This window comes from Lepidochelys kempii, chromosome 1, assembly GCF_965140265.1.
Source record: "Lepidochelys kempii isolate rLepKem1 chromosome 1, rLepKem1.hap2, whole genome shotgun sequence".
Classification (NCBI taxonomy): Eukaryota; Metazoa; Chordata; order Testudines; family Cheloniidae; genus Lepidochelys; species Lepidochelys kempii.
In genome coordinates, this window is record NC_133256.1 from 346,107,360 (window position 1) to 346,130,219 (window position 22,860).

At 48.0% G+C, this 22,860-nt stretch overlaps 1 protein-coding gene across 1 annotated transcript; it reads right to left on the minus strand.

Moving 5' to 3' along the window:
* Positions 1-2,614: 2,614 nt before the first annotated feature.
* On the minus strand, positions 2,615-21,655 carry LOC140911131 (carboxypeptidase A1-like). The gene is made up of 11 exons (XM_073343561.1): positions 21,643-21,655; positions 17,600-17,703; positions 14,389-14,523; positions 13,645-13,743; positions 11,605-11,706; positions 10,210-10,311; positions 9,673-9,783; positions 8,647-8,737; positions 5,574-5,773; positions 4,313-4,397; positions 2,615-2,802 (listed from the first exon to the last, which is right to left on the minus strand). The coding sequence occupies exons 1-11, from the start codon at positions 21,653-21,655 to the stop codon at positions 2,615-2,617; spliced, it is 1,230 nt and encodes a 409-aa protein (XP_073199662.1).
* Between the last annotated feature and the right edge of the window lie 1,205 nt (positions 21,656-22,860).

Sequence of the window (22,860 nt, forward strand, 5' to 3'; positions counted from 1 at the left end):
ATGCAGGATGGCTGAGTATCGTTTTAATTGACTCTCTTTCTTTTTCTTTTTTTTTCTTAAGCTAACAGAAAAATCAGTGTGGGGCACTAACTGCAGAGCCAGGGTGCCAAAAAGGGCCTTGGCTGGGGCTATGCTCCAGCCCCACAGTGTGGCAGGGGAATTGATAGTGGGTGTGGGGAGAGGATCGTGCCGGAGACTGTTCTCTGTTTAGCATTTAAAAAAAATACAGCATAGGCAAGCTTTGCCCACCCGCGTGCCTCAGCCCTAAACTCTAGCAATCTCTTTTTATGGGTGAGAGGAGTTAATTCTCTGCTCAATATTTGTGAGATGTGGGCTTATCCATTAAGAACTGAGCCCATCCGGCTTGCACTTAATGACTCTCGGCCTTTGCCAGCCTGTCCTGGCTTTGAACCAGCAGAGCAGAGGATCTAGCCAGCTCTCTGGTCTGTTACAAAGCAGAGCTCCAGTCTTGCTCCCTTGAGGTCCAATGGGACCAAGCTCAGTTCTTTACGTATGTTTAGATGAGTGGCTCATTGTAGATCAAAAACTAGCACCATTCTTTTAAGACTCCCGGTCAGTCCATTGTTAGCCCCTGGATTGTCTCCCAGGACACGGTGTGGACATCGCTCTTCCTTGACACAACAGAGGATACTGATAAGTGATTGGATCCCAACATAAGTTTCCAGCTGTCATAAAGTTACTTGGAAAGCTGGACTCAAAAGAATTGTATCTTGGCATAATCAAGCTCATGTGCGTTGTGCGGAATGAACAGTGGGCCTGGAACTCACTGTAGCTTGGTTTCTCTTTGCCAGCAGTGCTTAAGAGTCCTAACGTTACATGCCCAGTCACTAGAGACAGAAACGGCACAGCAAGGAGTGGAATTATTTTCCTTTCCCCCTGTGACGTTGCACCCCATAATGCTTTATAGAAATATGCTTATGAGTGTAAATATGACATAACTGGAATATATTTTATGCTAGATATGCCATGTAACAGATCTTTGAAAAGGTTATGATCTACTGAATATATTCATCTTATTCGTATGCATGTATCATTTTTATATCTGAAAGTATGAGCGTTGGCTCTATGCTTGAATTTAAAGTGTTTGCTGTAGGAATCCCATAAGGCAGATTTGGACAACATAGTGTGAAGGGGTTATTCAAGTAATTGGGAGTACTTAACTAGCAATGGACTTTGGGAGACGCCAGTCCACATCTGAGCTTTCCTGGGAATGTTCAAACTAACATGTAAACAATGGCGTCAGCCTGCAAAAAGCTGAATCATTCATAGACCTGTGACTTGCCCAGGTGGCTACAGATTCAATCTTGTTGCAGTGATTTTGCACAGGAGAACAAAGGGGTTTCCGCCCACAAGAGAGAGAATATAAAAGGCCCTGGAGACTCCTCCATTTTGTCTTCAGCTGGCTCAGAAAATAGCCTCTCCACCCCAAAGAGATGCCTGAAAGAAACTGGAACAAAGGAATAACTACGGAGGGGTGAGTGATTGCTGGACCCAGACTAGGAAGGAGTCTAATCTGTGAAAGAAGCTTATTGGAACATCTCTGAGGTGAGATTTACCTGCATTTAGTTTCCTACTGTATTAGGCTTAGACTTGCATGCTTTTGTTTTATTTTGCTTGGTATTTTACTTTGTTCCGTCTGTTATTACTTGGAAGCACTTAAATCCTACTTTTTATATTTAATAAAATCACTTATTAATACAGGGGGAGCAAACAGCTGTGCATATCTCTCTATCAGTGTTATAGAGGGTGAACAATTTATGAGTTTACCCTGTATAAGCTTTATACAGAGTAAAATGGATTTATGTGGGGTTTAAACCCTGTTGGGAACTGGGTGTCTGGGTGCTAGAGACTGGAGCACTTCTTAAGCTGTTTTCAGTTAAGTCTGTAGCTTGTGGGCGACATGGTTCAGACCTGGGTCTGTGTTTGCAGCAGGCTAGCACGTCTGGCTCAACAAGACAGGGTACTGAACACCCAAGCTGCCAAGAAAAACAGGCTCAGCACATCAGGTGGCAGTCCCAAGGGGGTTTCTGTGACCCAATCCATCACATCCCCTCCATAGAATAAGTCTTCATAGAATAAGGCTTCATAGAATAAGTTGTCCCCATTGTAGTTAAGGATGCAGCATTCGGCAGGATACAGATGTGTTCAGTCTAAGGTATCAAACGAAGGGGAGATTTCTTGAGGAGGTGCAGGTAAAGGATGGGAGAGACGATAGTGAGGCTGTTCTAGAGGGACACCAAAGAGCCTTCTTATCCGTGGAGACAACAGAAGATCTGCAGGGCAATTCCTATGCTCTTAGGGGAAACGTGCCACCGGCTTTCTTGCCGTGGGTCTAAAACTAGTGGCAGGGACGTCAGCCTTATGAACTGTACTTCTGCAGGCCACTGCATAAGGAAAAGAAGGTGTTTGCTTTGCTTTGGAGAGATTTTGGGATGGACTTGAAGTGAATCCGTTAAAGTTATCTAAACCAGGATGCAAAAATAACATACTCTTCGTTCATTCAATTTTTTTATTTAGTTGTTTGGTTTTGGCTAGTTGAATCACTCACTGGATTCCTCCAGAGAAGTAAACTGAGCTCACAGTCTGTCCTGTTTTAATAGGGATGGTCACGTGTGTACTCCATGATGGTCATCAGTGCCAGCCATGTCTCCTCGGCAGTAGGGATGATCTGGCTGGCAGGCAGTAAGAACCCATAGCGCCCTCTGTCCCGCAGTTCAAAAGTGAAGGAGTATTTAATGCCCTGGTTATAAGTCCAGTCAATGGTTCCACCGCTAGCTTGATCTAGATTCAGGAAACCCATCCAAAAGGGAAAAATGATGGCGAGCATTAGTAATGGGTGCAGAGAGAAGGGGCCAGTTATAAGGTCATTTAAATGTCACTGCCGAAAAATACAACCAGCAAATTGTTGCATAGGTCCTTGCAACAAAGGGCGAGTGTTTGGCCCTCAGTTACTTACACCAAATGAATAAAACAAGAGCTAGGGGCCTACATCACCCTCTGGCTACCAAATTTTGGGGAAGGGGGTTTAAACTTTGCTGCTGGTCCTTAGATAATGAGCTGATCTAAAAACCCAATGCAAGTTTTGTGAACAGCAGGATGTTTTCGATCTGAGCCTTGTGGCACAGGCACATCGCTCAAAGAATAAATTACAGAGGCTACAAAGAGTGGGGAAAGCCCAAGTTCCACTCTCCTCACTGATGAAGCATGTGGGTTTCTCCAGCCCACATCCCTGGCTAGAACGTGACATTTAAAGTGGAGAAATCAGACTTCAAACTTACCTAGGGATGTGGTGGATTTGATTTAGCGATGGAAATAATGGAGAGATTGGATGTGTCCTTTTTTTTTTTTTTTTCAAAGATGTGTTCTAGCTCAACCGAAAGATATAGGCTGGATGCAGAAGTCACTCAGGGCTTAGCTACACTACTGCTTACCCCCCTGAGCAACACAAGTTACATCGACTTAAAGTGGTGTCTGCACTGCACAATGTTGTTGGGAGAACATCTCCTGCCGAAAAGCTTCCGCCTTTCGTTGAGGTGGAGTAATTACGTTAACAGGAGAGCGCTCTCCCATCAACATGGTGTGTCTTCACCATGTAGCTGCACCGATGTAGCTTGGTAGTAAAGACAGGTCCTAAGTGAAATTCTAGCAGCGATCTGTTGATGCAGAGGTCAGACTAGATGACTACAATGGATGGTCCCTTTTGGCCTTCATCTATGAATCCTTCAAGGCTTTTTAAATCTCTTACTGCAGTGGTCAAACAGGGGCGCTCTCACACACACTGCACCATTGGCCAGACGCCTTATGAAGATCAGGTTGCCCTACTTTGAAGTACCACTTATTGCCCTCTGTTGAAGGCAAGATGCCGCCTCTGTGGGGTGGCTGTACCAAAGTACAAACACTGCCTGAGTGGTGACACCCATCATACTGCCAGTACATTACCATGTTCACACAGCATTGATTGAGCCCGCAAAATCCTAACCCAGCATGCACTGGCCTTAGTATGAAAACTAGGATGGATTCACTAGGGCAGCATTTTTTAAAGTTGTTCTGAGGTCCTGGTCAGGTATTTGATGGGGATGTCCTTGGACTTTACAGGGGCTTGAGAGACCAATGGTCTGATATGTGAGTGGCAATGTTCCTAGCAGCTGGACAGTGGGGACTGGCTTCCTGGCATGTCTGGCCTAGGAAAAGGTTCTCACGGTGGTTGTACTTTCCAGTAGAGTGACTAAGCTGTCTGGTTCCTCCCGCACCCACCATGGCTAAAGGGACCAGGTCATCCCCAGTAACTTACAGATGGTTGTGATGATGCTGCCGTATCTGTATTGAGTGTCATAGAGGGAAGACAGGGCAGCGACTGCAGCTTTCGCAATATTATCCTGGAGAAAAATGCAAAGGGGAGAAAAATGAGTTAGATGATGGATGTGAGCGGTGTCTGTGCTCAGAGGGAGCTGGGGTAAGATGCCAGACTGGAGCGGGGTGGGGGGGAAGTTGGGAGCTTGTTGCATCTTTCCAGGGGGAAGAGATGCAAAGGCTGGAAAAATAAAGCAGAGCATTGTTGGGAATATACAACTGACTGGGGCTGAGTGGATCTGCCCTGCAGAACTTGCTCCTGCTTGCCCATCACCCCAGTATTATGGCATTGCAGGAGCTCCCTTTCTTTCCTCTCCCTATGTTTCCCTCCCTCCTTGGGATACTGGGCACTCTTCCTTCTGCCCAATAGAGACGGCAGATTATGACGCTGTTTGAACACTGAGTTCCGGTTTGGCTGACGTTTCAGTGCTTGTATCAGGCAGACAATGTCACCTAGTGCCCCACCTGAGAGAGAAGGTCAACTAAATCATACGTGTGCCACTTCAGTGGGGCCTACAACCTTTGGCTCCAAAGCAGAACAGAGGCACCTGCTACTTGAGCTAAAGGAGGATCTTGGTTTGCTTGCAACAGTAGCCAGGCTCTTACCCTCCCTGGGCTTCAGCCACTAGAGGGCGCTATTGATGGCACATGCTGAGCCAGTGCATTACAGGTGTCTTCTGCCTTATGGGAAAATGGGATTTGTTGCCTGTCCTCCATCGTTCCCTAGGCTCTTCCTTCAACTCACCCCTTTGGATGCCCCCCTCTCACCAGCCTAGCTGGGTCGTTGCAGGCACCAGCCAGGTGCCCTAAATTCTGCTGAGTCAGCCATGTGATTTAGTTGGGGATTGGTCCTGCTTTGAGCAGGGGGTTGGACGAGATGACCTCCTGAGGTCCCTTCCAACCCTGATATTCTATGATTTGCAACTGGCTCCTCTGAGCCCCAAAACCCATTTATGCTGGTTGCAACGCAGCCACGGAGGGAGAGCAAAGAGGCCTTTGGACCAAAAATGTGCGAGAGCAGAAAAGGGGATGTGGTTGCAGAGGAGAAACCCATGCGGGGAGAAAATCCGCAGCTGGGTTGCAGGGGTTCAGGCCGGCCCTGCGGCTGAGTGACCACACAGTCTTCATATCGTTCTGGCCCCACTTTGAAAGATGATACCCCCGGCAGCCACCTCACCCTGAGGGTGTGAGGAAGACCCTACCAGTTCCTGGTAATCAGGGGCCCGGGTTTTGGTGTAGCCATAGGGATACAAGAGGAGCTGGCTGTAGCTATGGATAGAGATGAAGGTTTTGATGTTCCCATGGCTCTTCACAAAGTCCACGATGGCTTTCACCTCACGCTCCGAGTTGGCATAAGGGCCACGGTAAGTCTCAGAACAGGGGTTGCTGCTAGCCCCGGACCCTGCAGAGGGAGGAGTGTAGGCATATTCTTAATATTTGTGATTCTGTTTATAATAATTGTAAATCTGCAGTATTGATTTATAATATTTGTAAATCTGCAATATTGATTTGCAACTCCAGTTTATAACATTTGTAATTCTCCTATTTGACATAATTGTAAATCTGCGATATTGATTTACAATTCCCCATAACTGCTGCCGGTGTCTGGATTAAAGCTTGCAAACCATCAGTTAACTCTAAGAACCTTGCAAGCCGTTAATTGACTCTACTTTCTCTGAATTGATACTTTTTCTCACTTGTTATTGAGATTGACGCTTATAAACGTAAACCACTTAATTAACGTTACTTTCTCAAATGGTTATGCGCAATTGACTCTCTATTCTGTAAACTGATACGTTGTAATGGAGATTGACATGCTTTTTAACTAACTTTACTTTCTCCAATGGTTATGTTCAATTGGCTCTACTTTGCAAACGGATATTTGTGATGGAGATTGACAAGTTTTTTTTTGTAACACCCATGAAGAGCCGCTAATTGGAGCGGCGCTCATAGAAATGTCACATAGAGACTCCCACCCTCTATAGTTTGTATCAGGAATGTTAAAAAACGGGGAGTCTCAAATAAATAACACCTTTGTATGTTAAAAGAAAGTTAATACCGAAGGAATGTTAAGAGACAGGGAGTCTCAAATAAATAACAATACTCGGTGAAATAAGAAATGTGTTCTTATTAAAGTAAAGAATGTATGTGAATGAATGGTGGGTTTTGAATAATCGGTGGCAGCCTAGGAATTTGATATCAATTGACCGAAGAAGACGCCAGGTAGAAACAACCAGAGAACTCCCCGGAGGGCAAACTGGGATCCACCCGACCAATTCAAAGGATGAAGAAAGCTGATGAGCACCTGACAGCCGTCCTGGAGCCGTCATGACTAACAATATGACAAAGCAAATACCATGGACTGGCATAGGAAGAAATTCCCATGAAAAATAGACACTAAGGACTGAGAACTTTGAGTCTCCAGTTCTTCCACTACCCTTCAGGAGCATCGGATGCGCATCTGACACGGACTCAGCTCCACTCTCGTGTACAGGATACCTGGCCAGTATTCTGTCACGAGCAACTTCTAGGCTGGTAACTATAACCCCTATGCAGAACTGGTATGAATGAATTAATATATATATATATATATATATATAAATAAAATAGCTAAGTAAGGAATAAGTAACAATACAACAGTGTGAGTTTTATATATATTTCTTCTTTTTATTATTATATTTACAATAAATGTGGCATTTTGCCTTGTCCCTTTAATAAGATCCTGATAGTTTTTATTTTATTGGCATAACAGGAGGGTATCTTTGCTTCAGAAACATGGTGGCTCAGAGGGTCAGTAATGGGGGGTAGGGAGTTTTCCAGCTCTAGCTAGCACAAATTAAAGCTCTTTGCAGCTACTGGCTGTTTGGTAGCCTAGGTGGAATGAAGTTGGGGGTCTCCTCCCAGTCTCTAGCAGCCAGGTTTTCACATCACTATTGTCACTAGTTCCTCTCCATCCCCATTGGCAAACCAGAGGCCAAGGACTGAATGGGCCATGCAGTCTGAACTAGGGTTGCCAGGTGTCCAGTTTTTGACCAGAATGCCTGGTCGAAAAGGGACCCTGGCAGCTCCCGTCGACACCGCTATCCAGGCTGCTAAAAGTCTGGTTGGTGGCACAGCAGGGCTAAGGCAGGCTCCCTGCCTGCCCTGGCTCTGCACGGCTCCCGGAAGCATCCGGTGCGTCTGGCTCCTAGGCACAGAGGTGGCCACAGGGGCGCTGCGTGCTGCCCCCACCCTGAGCGCTGGCTCCACAGCTCCCATTGTCTGGGAACTACGGCCAACGGGAGCTGTGGGGGCTGTGCCTGTGGGCGTGGGCAGCATGCAGAGCCCCCAGGTCCCTCCGCCTCAGAGCTGGACATGCCGGCCGCTTCTGGGAGCTGCCTGAATTAAGTGCCACCCAGAGTCCGCAACCCTTCCTGCACCCCAACCCCGTGCCCCAGCCCTGAGCCCCCTCCTGCACCCCAAACTCTCTCCTGGAGTCCTTACCCTGCACCTCCTCCCACACCCCAACTCCCTGTCCCAGCCCTGAGCTCCCTCCAGCCCTCCAAACCCTTCATCCCCAGCCCCACCCCATAGCCCCTACTCCCAGCCAGAGCCCCCAGCCCCTCCTACACCCCAAACCCCTGCCCCATCCCTGAGCCCCCTCCTGCACCCCAAACCCCTCATATCCTGCCCCATTCCTTCCTGCATCCCAGCCCCCTGCCCCAGCCCAGTGAAAGTGTGTGAGGGTGGGGGAGAGTGAGTGATGGGGGCTGGATGGAGTGAGTAGGGGTGGGACCTTGGAGAAGGGGCGGAGAAAGACTGTTCAGTTTTGTGCGATTAGTTGGCAACCCTAGTCTGAACTCCCCTTTCCCACTTCGAGGTGGGCTAAAGCACGCCAGGTGAGATTGACAGAGGGAGACATGGATTAGGCCACATGCTCAGTTCCCTTCAGGTTCTTCCTGGCTCTCCCCTGGGAACAAGATTCTGTGGCAATGCCCCCAACGACCCCCACTTTTCTGTTGATCACCCTCCCCCTGTGCTTGCCCCTTAAGGCCCAGGCTCCCCCTGCCTCTCCTTGCCGTGGAGGAGAGTGGATACACACGGGTGGGCTGGTGCTGGAGTCACTCCAAAGCAATAGAAGATGCTGCTTTGCTGTAGGGGGCAGCACAGGATAAAACCCAGCTCTTCCCATTAACCGGCTGTGAATAGCACTGCCAGGCCCTTCGCTCGCTCCCTCTCTGGGCCCAGGGGAGTCCACGTAAATTCCCCCAAGGAGAGGTTAAAGGAAAACCGTACCTCCAAAACCCGCATCCCAGTTCCTGTTGGGATCCACGCCGATGCAGGCCGACCCAGAGTTGATGGACCGGGTCTTACGCCACATGCGGTTCTGGGACAGAGGGGAGAATCATTTATCAGGGTGCCAGCCAGGGCCGCATCACTAACAGCCTGGTGTGTGGCCTTTCCACAGGGCGGAGTGAGACTAGCGTCTCCTAGGGCTGATGGGTCATGCGGTGCTGGTGGGGAGAAAGTCTGTTCTCTAGGGGCCCGAGTCTCCTCTTGCGTACACTGGAGTGAATCCACTGAAGTCAATGCAGTTACACCAATATAAAGGTGTGAGGAGAGCAGTGAGGCCTAGGAGATAGGGTGTTAGACAGGGACTCAGGAATCTTGGATTCTATTCTAGATTCTGCTATTGATTTGCTGGTTCACCTTGGGCAAATAATTCTCCCTCTCTCTCCACTCCCACCCTTTGCCTGTCTTGGCCAACTCTTTGGTGCAGGCTCCATCTCTCACTATGTGGATGTACAGCACCTACCACGTTGGTATCCTGATCTTGGTTGGTATCTCTGCTGTAATACAGATATCAAACAGTAATGCTATGGAGACTCAGGTGCCTACAATCTGGATAGATCAGGCCTCCCTTAACTTCTCTTGGGTGTACTTGCCTTCTTATAGCTCAGGGCAAATATAGGTCAATTTCCTGACCCAGCAAGGTCTGATGGAGCCTCTAACCCACATAGCAAGTTCTTCCCTGTTAAGACTGAAGCAAGTGCTAAGGCCTCCAGTGATTCTCCGTGGCCTTTCACCGTTGTGTGGGCATTGCCCAATGTGCCGGGTGGGTAGAAATGGCTCCCATTACATAGCACTGAAGCCGTAGAGTATCAGGACCCAATACACAGCTCACCAAGCTGCAGAGACACCTCCTTCCACTCCCCATCCAGCCCCCCCATCCCCCCGCTCAAGAGTTTGTTGCCTGGAAGTCCTGAGCCAGAGATCTGATCGCTGTCATAAAGGCTGGCTAAGGAGGCCAAGGAGAAATACCTTGGTGTGGGTGAAAGCAAAGCCATCGGGGTTGGTAACGATTTCCAGGAAGATGTCCAGGTTGTCCAGGATGGAGGTGAGAGAAGGGTCTTTGCCGTAACTATCAACAATCTGAACAGGGAGGCACAAGTGAGGAAAAGCCGCCCTGAGACCCAGACACATTAGTCATTCTGCTTCGTTATGCGCATAGGGCCAGAGCCACAGCCTGTGTCAATTAGCTGTCACTTGACACCAGCTGAGAACGTGGCCCATTATCCCTCGCCAGCGGCAAGGCTTGAAACCCGCAATTTTGGGGGCCTGTTTCAAGGAAGCAGGGAGCTTATTTCTGGCCTCTGTGCACAATTCCTGCCTTCATCAGGGCCCAACCCACTCACAGAAGTAACGCCACCGACTTCACCAGCTCCTAGCTGTCGTGACTATGTCAGGTGAGCTTGGTGCTGCTTCTAGGTCAAGCACATCCCAGCTAGTGGGGTCCCGGGTCTCTCTTCACCCCTCATCCTGGAATGTGCCATTCTCTGCTGAAACTGCAGGCAGTACCTTCTTCGCAAACCAGACTCCGCTGGCCTGAGTGACCCACTCCCGAGAGTGGATGCCGGTGTCGATCCAAATAGCTGGGCGCTTGGTTCCTCCAGTGCTGAACTGCATGGAAAAGCAGAGATGCAGGGGGGGTTGATTTTCTGCAGTGCAGCTCATCCATCCTTTAGTACCACGGATCGGAATGCTGCTCAGGTGACCCCTCAGGGAGTCAGTGCCATGCCAGATGTCTCTGAGCTTCAGAGATCTCCCTCCCCCTTTTTAAATGACATCATGCTTAGGAACAGGGAGTTCATATAGTCCCAGAGGAGCCATCATCCACAATGACCAGACCTTATGGCACTTGATAGATACATTGTATTGTATATTTCTTCACTCATCCCTGAAATGCAGCTACCTCTGGGGTGGAACATGGCTAAAGCACTAGACTGTGGTTTATGAAAGGAAGCAAACAATTTTGGGGGAATTGAAGTCAGCAGAATGTACTAATTACCCAGGTTGGAATTTAGCCACAGCACTAGGGTTACTAACTGTACCGCTGCAAAACGCGTTGCGGGAATCTTTAATGACCATATGGGGTCAGGACCACAGCTTTACATCTCATCCAAAAGATGGCATCTCCAGCAGCACAGCGCACTCTATGTCATGCCAGGACATTGGCTTAACACTGTTTCAGGCGGAAGAACTGAGTCACACACCTGGCAGAAAAATTTCTATCAAAATTTTTCAACAGAAAATGGGTTTTCTGACAAAAAGGAAATTTTAACAAAAAGCATCCAGTTTTGGCCTAAATTTTTAGGTTTTTTTGACCAAAACTCAAATATTTCCAAAGTAATATGTCTAAATTTTTTGCAGGAAAAATCTCATATCTAGGGAATCACCTATACCATTCCCTGAGTTCTCCTGGAAGGCCACTAGCCAAAGCTTGACTTGGCCCCACGGAAGATAATAGAAGAGTCCATCATGGGGCGAACTCTGTCCACCGGAACTCAGATAGGGTGTTGAAAGCAATTAAAATATTCCCCAGGAAAGACTAGCTGGCAAGGGACCGAGCAAGAGAGGGGTAAATATGCTCTGCTGAATCTCTGTGGTGGTATTTAGGAAGTAAATGCCTCTTTGCTAACTAGCAATGGCAGAGGTTTATTAAGAGGAAGCTTGATTATCCTAGAGCTTGCACCAGGTTTTCACCAGGGTTACTCCACTGACATTACTGCCGATTTATACTAGTGCAACAGAAAGTAGGGTTTGCACTTGTGCGTTTACACAGAGTATGTGGGCTGATTCTTTTCTTCCCTGATATAAATCAGGAGTTACTCCACTGAGAGTAATGGAGGTACATCAACGAGAAGTCGGTGTGAGAGCCGAATCAGGCCCCGTGGCCATCCCCTGTGACTTTACCTTCAGGACGTAGAGAGGGCGGCCCTCGTAACTGTTCCCGATCTGAATTTTGCTGACCAGGTTTGGATTTGCAGCGACCAATAAGTCCATGAAATTGTAGATCTGGCGTATAAAGAGGATGCTGGAATTAGGTCTAAACAGCAGATTGGCATACACCTGTGTGGTCCCCACACTCCCTTTGCTTCAGATAACTCCTGGGACTATTTTCTAGTTTGGCGCGAGTGCTTTCTGATCCATGACATGGTGGAGGGCTTGGGGAGGGGATAACCAATCCTTATCTTCCCTTTACCAAACTTTAAACACAAACATTTGCTATTTGTATACAGCGGCCTAGGAGAAGACCTTTCTAACTAAACTGCTTGCTGAAATCTTTGAATGGGGACTTTCATTTGCTCCTCCTTGTGTTGTCCACTGCTGTTGTGTATCCGACTGCCTTACTCGCTTGAAAGTCTCAGATGATATGGGCCAGAGCATAGCTTTTCTTTTTGTTTTTGCATAGAAAATGCAATGAAGTGTGGGTGAAAAATTAGAGGTCGGTGTGACACTGCACCCTGTATTCTTCAAAGTGATATTATTATGATATGATTATGGCATAATTATGATGCATTTTATGCAAGACGGGTCATGTGATATGTCATTGAAAAAGATATAATTTGCTGATTATGATTATCCTATTTGTATGCATGTATCATTTTTGTATCTGAAGTTATGAATATTGACTATGTTTCTGTATTTCAGATATAGTTACACCTGGGTAATGCTCACTAGATAAGATGCTTTCAGTCTAGATAGCTGGTTGGGAAGGGCCTATTCAGGGCAATGAACTATTCGGGAAAACAGTAAGCCTCAGGAAAAGCTTATCCCATCTGGTGAGCCTTCCTGAGAAAGCTACAGACAGCCTGTAAGTAATGGCTACTATGACTCTACAGGGAAATGTAACCAGGCCACATGATGCTGGACTCCATCTTGGGATGTCAGTAGTTTTCCACAGACTGGTCTGGGAACCAGCTTTGAAACAAAGGGTTCCCGCAATATGCAAAAGCTATATAAGGCAGGGAGTGACATCATCTGTTGTTCTTCATTCCCCACCCAAGAAGACTCATGGAAACACCTGAGGAACAAAGGCTGAACTGGGGGAAGTGCTGGACCCAGGCTAAAAGGATTTCTAGCCTATGCATGAAAGACCTGGGAATTCCAAGCTGTAAAGCAAGTGCAGCTTGCCCCTTAAGGGTCTGCAGCCTGCTTGTATCATCTCTTAGGGTGAGAATCTGCTAATTCATATCCAGTCTATCTAGTCTATTAAGCGTAGTTTGCTTTTTTGTTTATTTGCTAGGTAATCTGCTGTTTGCTACCCCTTATGATCACTTTAAACCTATCTTTTGTAGTTAATAAACTTGTTTTTGTTTTAATCTAAATCAGTGAGCTTTGACTGGAGTGCTTGGGGAAAATCTCTGCTTGGTTACCACAAGTGTGCATTGTCCTCTTCACATTGAGGGGGAGGCGGACTGGGTATTAAACCCATATACTGGCCAAATTTGACCAGGGCAGGACAGTACTGCTCTGGGGTCCCAGGCTGAGAAGCTGGTGATTAGAGAGCCTGCGTGTAACTCCAGCTGGCCGTGTTCCTACCTGTGTGAATGCTGATGAAAGTGCAAGTTTGGACGGCTTTGCAGCTTGTCACAGCAGTACAGTGTGAGAGGGAGCCCAGGCTGGTGGGTCAGGGGGCTCAGTGGTACCCCAGTTCCAGGTGGCACCCTGGGGGAACCCATCACAGCCAGTTTGGAGCCTTTAAAATCAGCCTCCAAAGTGTCCCAGCACCACAACACAGCAGAGAGAGCAATTCCAAAATGCCTCTTTGCCACAATGCAAATTGTGTGCCCACCCATGATCTTTGCTTTGTGTGGAGCCCTAAGTGGAGAGAGTGCATGTGGTCTATTCAATGGTGAAAGCCTGTCTCATATTCTCCTAACTTGGCCTTCCACAAACGCTCCTCTCAGACCCTGGTGGGTCACACGTCAATGGGTGAGCACCGGCTGTTACCTCATCCAGAGTGTGGTAAGAGGCATAGTTAAAAGTCTCCACAGATTGGGGCATGAAATGCTGACGGATCATCTGAGTCTGTTCCTCATCCACCAGCATCTGGAAGAGGCAGGGAGAAGCATCTGTTAGGAAAGACTAGACATGCGAAGGCATCACCAAGAGCAGAAGAAGACAGAGCACTGATTATACCGAGGAGAATGTGCCTTTCATTTCCTTGCACCTGCTTCCCCCTGTAAATGGCTGAGCTTTGACTATGAGATACAACTATTGGGCCAAACCCTTTCTCAGTTTCTATTCAGTCCAATTCTTTGCTCTCAGGATCAGATCATCCAATGAGGGTTTATCCTGCGAGCAGAGTTTCAACGGAATGAGCTCTCCAGTTTGCCTGGAAAATTTCAATTAGGCTCAGCTGAATTTAGCTCTTGATCAAATTCACTTGTTATTTTCCTGATTCACCACCAGGCCCTTAAAAACGATGGGCCAAAACCTTCTCTCACTTACATGCCCATACAACGCTATTGCCTTCTGTGGAATTGAAAGTATGGATCCAACAGAGGGCAGAACTTGGCTTTGCATTCTCAAACACAAAGGAGCCGAGCTGGTGTAACTTAGGAGGAGACTTTGGCCCGTCAGTTATCCAGATAGATAACTCATAGAGTCACAGTGAGTTTCATGCAATATCTCTGGTTTCCTGATCCAGCCCCCTCTGCAGAGCATCTAGTCCTCTGCACATCCAGCACTCACCTGTAGATCATCTATCAGGATGGAATAGCGAATTCCACTGGACTCTAGGAAGATTTTGACGGCTTGAAGGCTGGCAAAGGGAACTCGTACATCTGTAGGAACGTCTTGGCCTCCAGGTCCCCGCCAGAAATCCAGCTGTCAAAGAACATAAGAATGGCCATACTGGGTCAGACCAAAGGTCCATCAAGCCCAGTATCCTGTCTTCCGACAATAGCCAATGCCAGGTGCAGAACAGGGAATCATCAAGTGATCCATTCCCTGTCGCCCATTCCCAGCTTCTGGCAAACAGAGGCTAGGGACACCCTCCCTGCCCATCCTGACTAATAGCCATTGCGGGACCTGTCCTCCATGAACTTATCGAGTTCTTTTTTGAACAAAGACAAAACAAATAACCCTCAACAGTGTTAGAAATATTTGGACCCATCAGCCAGCCAGGGGCTTCAGGAATTGCCCCTTGTTGAATTACACTGGGGAAACTTCTCCGGATTCCATGCAGCCAAATACCCCTGCAGTGCACTGAAAGCACCCCTGGCTGGCTGACGGGTCCAAATATTTCTAATAGTTGTGTAAGGGTTTTAGCTCTGGAAAGGTAGGGGAAGGAATTGGTTCACTCTTGAGGTGAGATGGAGTTATCATAAGGGCTGAGCAAGCTTAATAGGTGCCTCCAGAGATGAAGAGAGGTATTAAGAGGTGAATGGCAAATATTATCCCTAAGTGAGAGACATTTTAGTTGCAAACTTTTGTCTCAGTTTTGATTAGGATTGGGATCTTGTGGCACTCTGTACCTCAAAGCAGCACCCTGGAACCCCCATCTCCACCCCAGCCATATCACTGTGACATATTTTATTCGAAGCACATCATGGAAGATATCGTATGAAGTCATGATCTGCTGAAACCCACCGTTCTGCATATGTCTAGCGGTTAGTGTGTATCCGGGTATGAGATTTTGCTGTATGGTTGCTACTGAAATATGTTGTCAGTTGGCTAGTGACATACAAGGGAGGCAAATCCCTTCCCGGAGCGTACTCAGGCACCAGTAGTCAGCAGGGGAGTTGTAATCAAGGGATTTACAATGCAATGACCGTTGTACAATGGGGACTGCTCAACTCTCTTACTCAGTTGCACAAGACCACACCAGGGAGATTGCTGTGACTCAGGGAAGTTTCCTGAGTGGCTCTGGGAGCATTCCCACAATCTCCAGGAGCTGGGTGTGAGGCTCCATATGCTGGTGTGCAGAGTGATAACAGCACCTGGAGGGGTTTGCTGCTTGGCACTAGCAAAGCATCCTGAGAGGCAGCCCAGGCTGGAGAGTTAAGGGGGCAGAGCAGTACCCCAGTTTCAAGTTGTACACCGGGGGTCCCGTCACAGATCTCAAACCTTTTTGGGGGGGCGTGTTTGAAATCTGAACCTAGTGATGGATTCCAATTTCTAACATGCCCCTCCCTTTATAATGGGCCACACCGGAGCCCCAGCTCCAAAAACCTCCACTCTATGGTTGCACGTGAGACATTTTTCTGGCTCTGATCCCATCTCTAGATTAAATCCATGTGGGGGTTGCACACCCTGAGGTTCACCCAGAAATTCAAAGCAGAGCTCAGCTGGAATGGACTAGTTTCCCTTTGCTTTGCACTGAAACCATCAACTGCCTCCAAGTTCACTCAAAGGCTTTTAAGTCTCAGCAACCCTTCCCATGAACCCAAGGGTCTGACGCTCCTCTCCCACCATGCAAACCACTGCAGTTAATGGACTTACATTGGTCTAAGTGAGCGCTGACTCAGGCCTGGGGCATTCTAGGCTAGCTAGTCATTAAGAGTTACTTGTATTGTGTCTTTAAGACCTAGGGCCCAGCTTGCCATGAGACCAGGTTTGGGTTTCTTAGCAAATGTGTGGCACAGATTTTATGTGCTGATTGGCCCGGCACCCCCACTCACCCCTCTGCCCACCCCCGATCTGTTTTCTTCTTCATCTCACCTCCCCTGAGAGTCATCCGCTGGCCCCGAATGCATCATGGTGGGATGTCAAATCTAGCATTAAGAGCCACGCTGGACCCTGAAGCGAGCTGAAGGGAGCTTGGCCCCACTGACAGTCCCTTCCTAACGGTTTAGCTTAGGCCAAGCCTCAAGGAGACCCTGTGTGGTGGCACGAGGCAGTGCGGGCTGGGTGAGTCAGGCTTGGGGCTAGAGACAGCCATCACGTCCAGCAGCATCAGGAAAGCATCCCCTTACTACTGGTGGTAACAGACTCCTGCTGCCTCTTGACCGTGAGGGACAGGGGGCAGAGGATGTTTTCCTACCTAGCACAGGCTCATGGAGTGTTTTTTAACTTTATCCTCTCTGCTCCGGCCTGGGAATCCTGGGGTTTCCCTCACCGCTGCAGCCCCCTCATAATGGAGAGGTGGAAGGGAGTGTGGGGAGGCAAAGGAGGAGCTGGGGGAATATGGGATCAGCCCCCAGTGGTGCATGAAAAGCAAACTAAACTCCTCTCTCTGCTTGGCACACAGCACAGGAGAGCCGGAGAGGCATAGCAGCATCTGTTGGGTTATGCCTGATACAGAGATCTCTCCAGGGCTGAACTGTAATGTTCCAAACTCTGGGCAGCTCCCAAGCAGGGGAAGCTGCTGAGGGCCATGGGGAGGCAGCTTTTAAGCCTTTTGGGAGGCAATTGTTCCATTTGGAAGTTAAAGGAACAAATAGTGATGGTCAGAGAGAGAAATACAGACACCTAAAGCACCCGAGTGCCTAAGCACCCAGTGAGCAGAACGGACCTACCATCTCATGGGCTTGCTGTTCACAGACAGATGGGGAGACAGGACAGGAGAGACAAGTGGAAGGAAAGAAACCTGACACCCATACAGGGTAAATCCCTACAAAGAGATGGAGGAGGTCTGTTCCCATGGTACAATTAACATCTTCAGTGTTGTTGGTGCACCCGTTGAAGAGTTAATGAAGCCGTATGGTACCAAAGCACCATCGCACGAGGCACAAATTGTTCCCCTTTCTTGGCAGTCTCAGCAGAGGTCAAGAGCTGGATGGCCCTGGAGATTGAAATCCTCTAGAGATGGTCCCACCTGGCCAGGGTTGAGCCATATTACTATGGGCCCATGTGGGACCAGTTCTAGGGATCATTAGCACCCTCCTGGCCTCAGGGCTGTTAATCTGGTGCCCTTATCAACAGAGGTCTTAGACACGGCTGATCTGTGCCTTCCCGTTACCTGCAGCTCCTGCAGCTCCTCCAGCTCCTTCACCTTCTCCACATCTGCTTCATTGGCAACGAAGATACGGAGCACCTGGTTCCTGGGCAGAAGGAGAGAAGTTACTGGGGATCGTGGAGGAGAGTCTGAAGGAAGTGAGGCTGGACAAAGCGATTGAACGCCGAGGGATTCACACACCCATTCGGTTGGGATGTTAGAATACGGTCAATGCAACGGACATCATTAGGTATCGTACTATTCGGCTCTCGTGTGTGACTTCCCATCCTCAGATCACAAAGCACTTTACAAAGGCAGGTAAGTGCCATGACTCCCATTTTACAGATGGGGACGCTGGACAGGAGAGGACTTGCCCAGGGTCAGAAAGGAATTCAGTGGCCAAGCCAGGACTAGCACCCAGGTATCTTGAATCTCAGCCCTATGCCTTATCATATGGACCATGCAGTAGCATTAGTCATTCATTGAGTGCCATGGGTGTGCTTGGTATTGGCCAAGCTATAGAAGGAAATAGAGTCACGCCCAAGCAGGAACAAGCTTTAGCAGTAAGACCCTACTGCCGGTAACTCCAGAGACAATAGAGTCATAGAGTTAAAGGCGAGGCGGGACCAGATCCTCTAGTTTGGGCTCTTAATACACCACCAGCAGCAAACTAAATGACACTGGGACGTTACACGGGAGTAGTCTCACAGGTAACCCATTGATGTCTGGTTGGCTACAAAGGGAGAGGCTCCCCTTGACTGCACCAGCAAGAGTTACACCCTCGCATAACAAACCCACATTCCTACGGATACCAAGAACACCCAGAGTTATAATTAATGACAACACAAGCTATTTAAGCATAAGCTTTCATGAGCTACAGCTCACTTCACTGGATGCATTTATGCATCCGATGAAGTGAGCTGTAGCTCACGAAAGCTTATGCTCAAATAAGAAAAGTCCTCCTTTTCTTTTTGCGAATACAGACTAACACAGCTGCTACTCTGAAACACAAGCTATGAACGGTTGGGACACCTCAAGCTTCATGGCTTAAGCCAACCCTTAATTATTAAGGTATGTCTACACAGCCCACAGCAGCAAGCTTCCTGGCCTGGGTCACCAGACTAGGGCTCGCATGATCACTCTAAAAACACAGCTGCTGTGCAAACAATGCTTTTTAGTTGTGACTCTGGTCGGAGCTCGGGCTCAAAAGCCCTCCCCCTTTCTAGGCGTCAGAGCCCAGGCTCCAGCCCAAGCTGCAACATCTCCACAGCTGTTTGTAGAGCAGACATGCGAGCCCCACAAGTCTGTCTCCTCAGCTGCCACGGGCTGTGTAGACACAGCTTTAGAGACCAGGATGAAACCTGGGGTGCAAGGGGCAGATTATCCCACGTCTGCAATTGTGGGGGTGCCTACACCTTCCTCTGAAGCATCTGCCACTGCCAGGGATGGGATTCTGGATTGGATGGACCTTGGGTCAGATCCGGACTGGTCCGTCCTCTGGTCCTGTAGCTATTGCTCACATCCCGGGATTAAAACGCACACCTGACAACAGGACATTCAGCCAGCCATGTGAAACCCAGTGAATGGGGACCGCGTCCCAGTGGGGAGTCCAGAGACCCCTTCTGAACGATATAGGGGCCTGACGCAGCAGCAGTGTGCCTTCTAATTTTCCCCCACACGTGTGCAGAATGTAACTCAGATCCCATCGCATCTAACATCCCATCACAGGCCACTGGGCATATTTACTGCTAATAGTAAAAGTTCAATTCATTGCCAAAATTAGGCTATCCCATCATACCATCCCCTCCATAAACTTATCAAGCTTAGTCTTGAAGCCAGATATGTCTTTTGCCCCTACTGCTTCCCTTAGAAGGCTGTTCCCGAACTTCACTCCTCTGTTGGTTAGAAACGTTCATCTAATTTCAAGTCTAAACTTCCTGATGGCCAGTTTATATCCATTTGTTCTTGTGTCCACATTGGTACTGAGCTTAAATAATTCCTCTCCCTCCCTGATATTTATCCCTCTGATATATTTATAGAAGAGCAATCCTATCACCCCTCAGCCTTCTCTTGGTTAGGCTAAACAAGCCAAGCTCCTTGAGTCTCCTTTCATAAGACAGGTTTTCCATTTCTCGGATCATCCTAGCAGCCCTTCTCTGCACCTGTTCCAGTTTGAATTCATCCTTCTTAAACATGGGAGACCAGAACTGCGCACAGTATTCCAGGTGAGGTCTAATCACTGTCTTGTATAACGGTACTAACACCTCTTTATCCCTACTGGAAATACCTCTCCTGATGCATCCCAAGACCGCATTGGCTTTTTTCACGGCCATATCACATTGACGGCTCATAGTCATCCTGTCATCAACCAATGCTCCAGGGTCCTTCTCCTCCTCTGTTATTCCAACTGATGAGTCCCCAGCTTTTAACAAAAATTCTTGTTACTAATTCCTAAATGCATGACCTTGCACTTGTCACTATTAAATTTTATCCTATTACTAGTACTCCAGTTTACAAGGTCAACCAGATCTTCCTGTATGATAGCCCGGTCCTTCTCTGTTCTTGCAATACCTCCCAGCTTTGCGTCATCCGCAGACTTTATTAGCACCCTCCTGCTTTTTGTGCCAAGGTCAGTAATAAGCCAAGTTTACATTCAGAAAAGAGGGAGCCCAAACCCAGGAAAGGGCTAGCAGCGGTGTAGAGACGTTCCCACTCTACCTGTGGTACGGATGTGGCCCCATCACCATAGTTTTCAGAGTAACAGCCGTGTTAGTCTGTATTCGCAAAAAGAAAAGGAGGACTTGTGGCACCTTAGAGACTAACCAATTTATCTGAGCATGAGCTTTCGTGTTTGAGCTGCCTCACAATGTCTAATCTGTTTCTCCTCCCAGCCCCTCTGAGGTAGAGCAGGGCTGTTATCCCCATTGTAAAGATGGGGCACTGAGGCACAGAGAGACTAACAGCCAGATTTTCAAAGGTATTTAGACACCTAGTGGGATTTTCAAAAGCGCCTAGAGGTTAGGTGCTTTGTAAACCCCACTAGATGCCTAGCTGCCCCTTTGGGTGCCTACAAATCTTTGAAACTCTGTCCCTAAGGCACTGGACCAGGGCCAGCCTTAGGGAAACTGGCACCCTGGGCAAACTTGTATTTGTAACCTGGCCCCCCTGGACTCCCCACCCTCCATCACCTCTGGGCCCTGCTGCCTCCCTCCAGTGCTTAATTTATATTGAAAGAGGTGCCAGAGCTCAGTCCCACACAAATGAAGCCCTGGCAGGGTGCTCTTATGGTGGGGGGCTGTTGGCCGGGCGCCCAGCTCTGAAGGACTTGCCACCGCCAGCAGCAGTGTGGGTGTCCTGGAACATGGTGTATTGGCACCCTTCGTTCTGCGCTGCTGCTGTGGCTCATGGGGCTGGGTGCTCGGCACGTGGCTCAAGGAGGGCTTTGCGCTGTCACACGGGGGCTGCAGCTTGCCAGAGCCCACGGCCCCCTGGCCGCTGCCGGCTCATCAGGGGCGCCACTTCAGATTTGGACGGGGGGCAACTTCAACCGTGATTCCAGGGGCTACTGAGGCACCTGAAAACTCTAGGTTTGGGGTGGGGAATTGTTTGGTTTTTTGCAGATAATTAAGGATTTAGCTGACATGAGCACTCTATCTAATTCCCATGTAAAGAAAGAAATTATATATACAAACACCAATTAAAGCCATATTTTAAGTTTATATGTAAATTTAGAAGAATCAGGAGATAATACAGCCAGATATTCCCAATCCCAAACCTTGAGGCATCCGTTCTGGAGCTTTAGCACAGATCTCAGAAACACACGTTTGATACTTTGTACACTCTCTTTAGGAGAGAGAAATAAAAATAAATGAAATCTGCTTAAAATCTGCTTACTTTCTCTACCAGACACACTCTGTGTTACTGCCATTGTCTACAATACTTTAGTCTGTTGTTTTCCACTCCACCAGAAATGTATTGACTTAATTTTAATATACATGATTAAGGGTTTTTTCTCTTTTATAAGAATGGGAATTTCATTTTCTAATTATTTTGGCATTTATGTTTACCGATCATAGTCATGTACGTCAGCAGACAGGGCTCCTGGGAGCAGCTTGGCCAGGAGCAGCTCCAAGGTGGGGGACCAGCGCAGCGGTGGCTGCAAAGAAAAGCAGTGAGGGGAGGAGGTGCACCCCCTTAGAACAGTGCCCTGGGTAGTCACCCAGCCTGCTCACCGCTAAGGCTGGGCCTGCACTGGCCTGAGGTCATACAGGAAGTCCATGGCAGGAGTAGAACCTAGGTCTTGAAGGACTAGCTCCCTATCCACTGGATCAGCCTCTCTCTCTGCTACATGCTGCAAACAAAGAGGACTCTGACAGATGGGAGCAACACTAAGGAGGGCAGTTCTCTGAGACTCCAGCAATCAGTCCTTGGTGACTGGGAAGGATGTCAGGAAGGATGAAGAAAGAAAGAGAATGAGAGTCAGCTGAAAGGAGATCACTTAGCCCCCAAGGAGGCCAGGTTTTGCCCCAGACTGGGTTGTAGAGCAATATACCTGCTGTGCAATTTTAACTGAAAACCATTTTGTTTTGTCATTTTTTGTTCTGAGTCCAAGAAAAGGAAGGAATGAGGAAGTCTCACATGAGTCTCAGATGTGTCTATGTCTCAAACTCTTAGGGTTTCAGCTGTATCCAGGCCAGTTCCAGAACAAAGAACAGAAATTGCATCCACAGAGTCCATAAAGTCGACAAGTATTGTCATTATTTGTATTATTCACCAACTGTTCAGAATACACCCTAAAACGTAGTCCCTGAGCCAACGCATCTAAGATGTGTAGTTCTGGGTAAGATGGCTCAGATATCTAAATTTGAAGTGTATAGTTATTGAGAACATGTTAATATCTATGGGTGGAGGTGCTGATGGCAATTTGCTTAATTAACGACTACAAGATTTGACCCTCCAGCTTTTCTTCACGAGGAAGAGCTGCCCAGAGCTCCTGTGCCTGTTTATTTTCCTTTCTTGCCTGCAGTGGGCCTGATATACCTCAGAAGTCTCCACTTTTTTTTTCTCCACTTTGAAATGTGGAACTTTCTTGGTGTTTTGGTTTTAAATAATCTCTTGTGAGAACTGCAACCCAATCACTGCAGTGTTGCGTTTAAGACGGTTCAGGGGAGTAATTAGCCTTTGCACAGAAGTGAAAGCAGTGCTGCCAATTCTCATGATTTTGTCATGGGGCTCATGATAATTATTGTTTTCCTTAAAGTTCCAGCTCCTGGAGTCACGTGAAT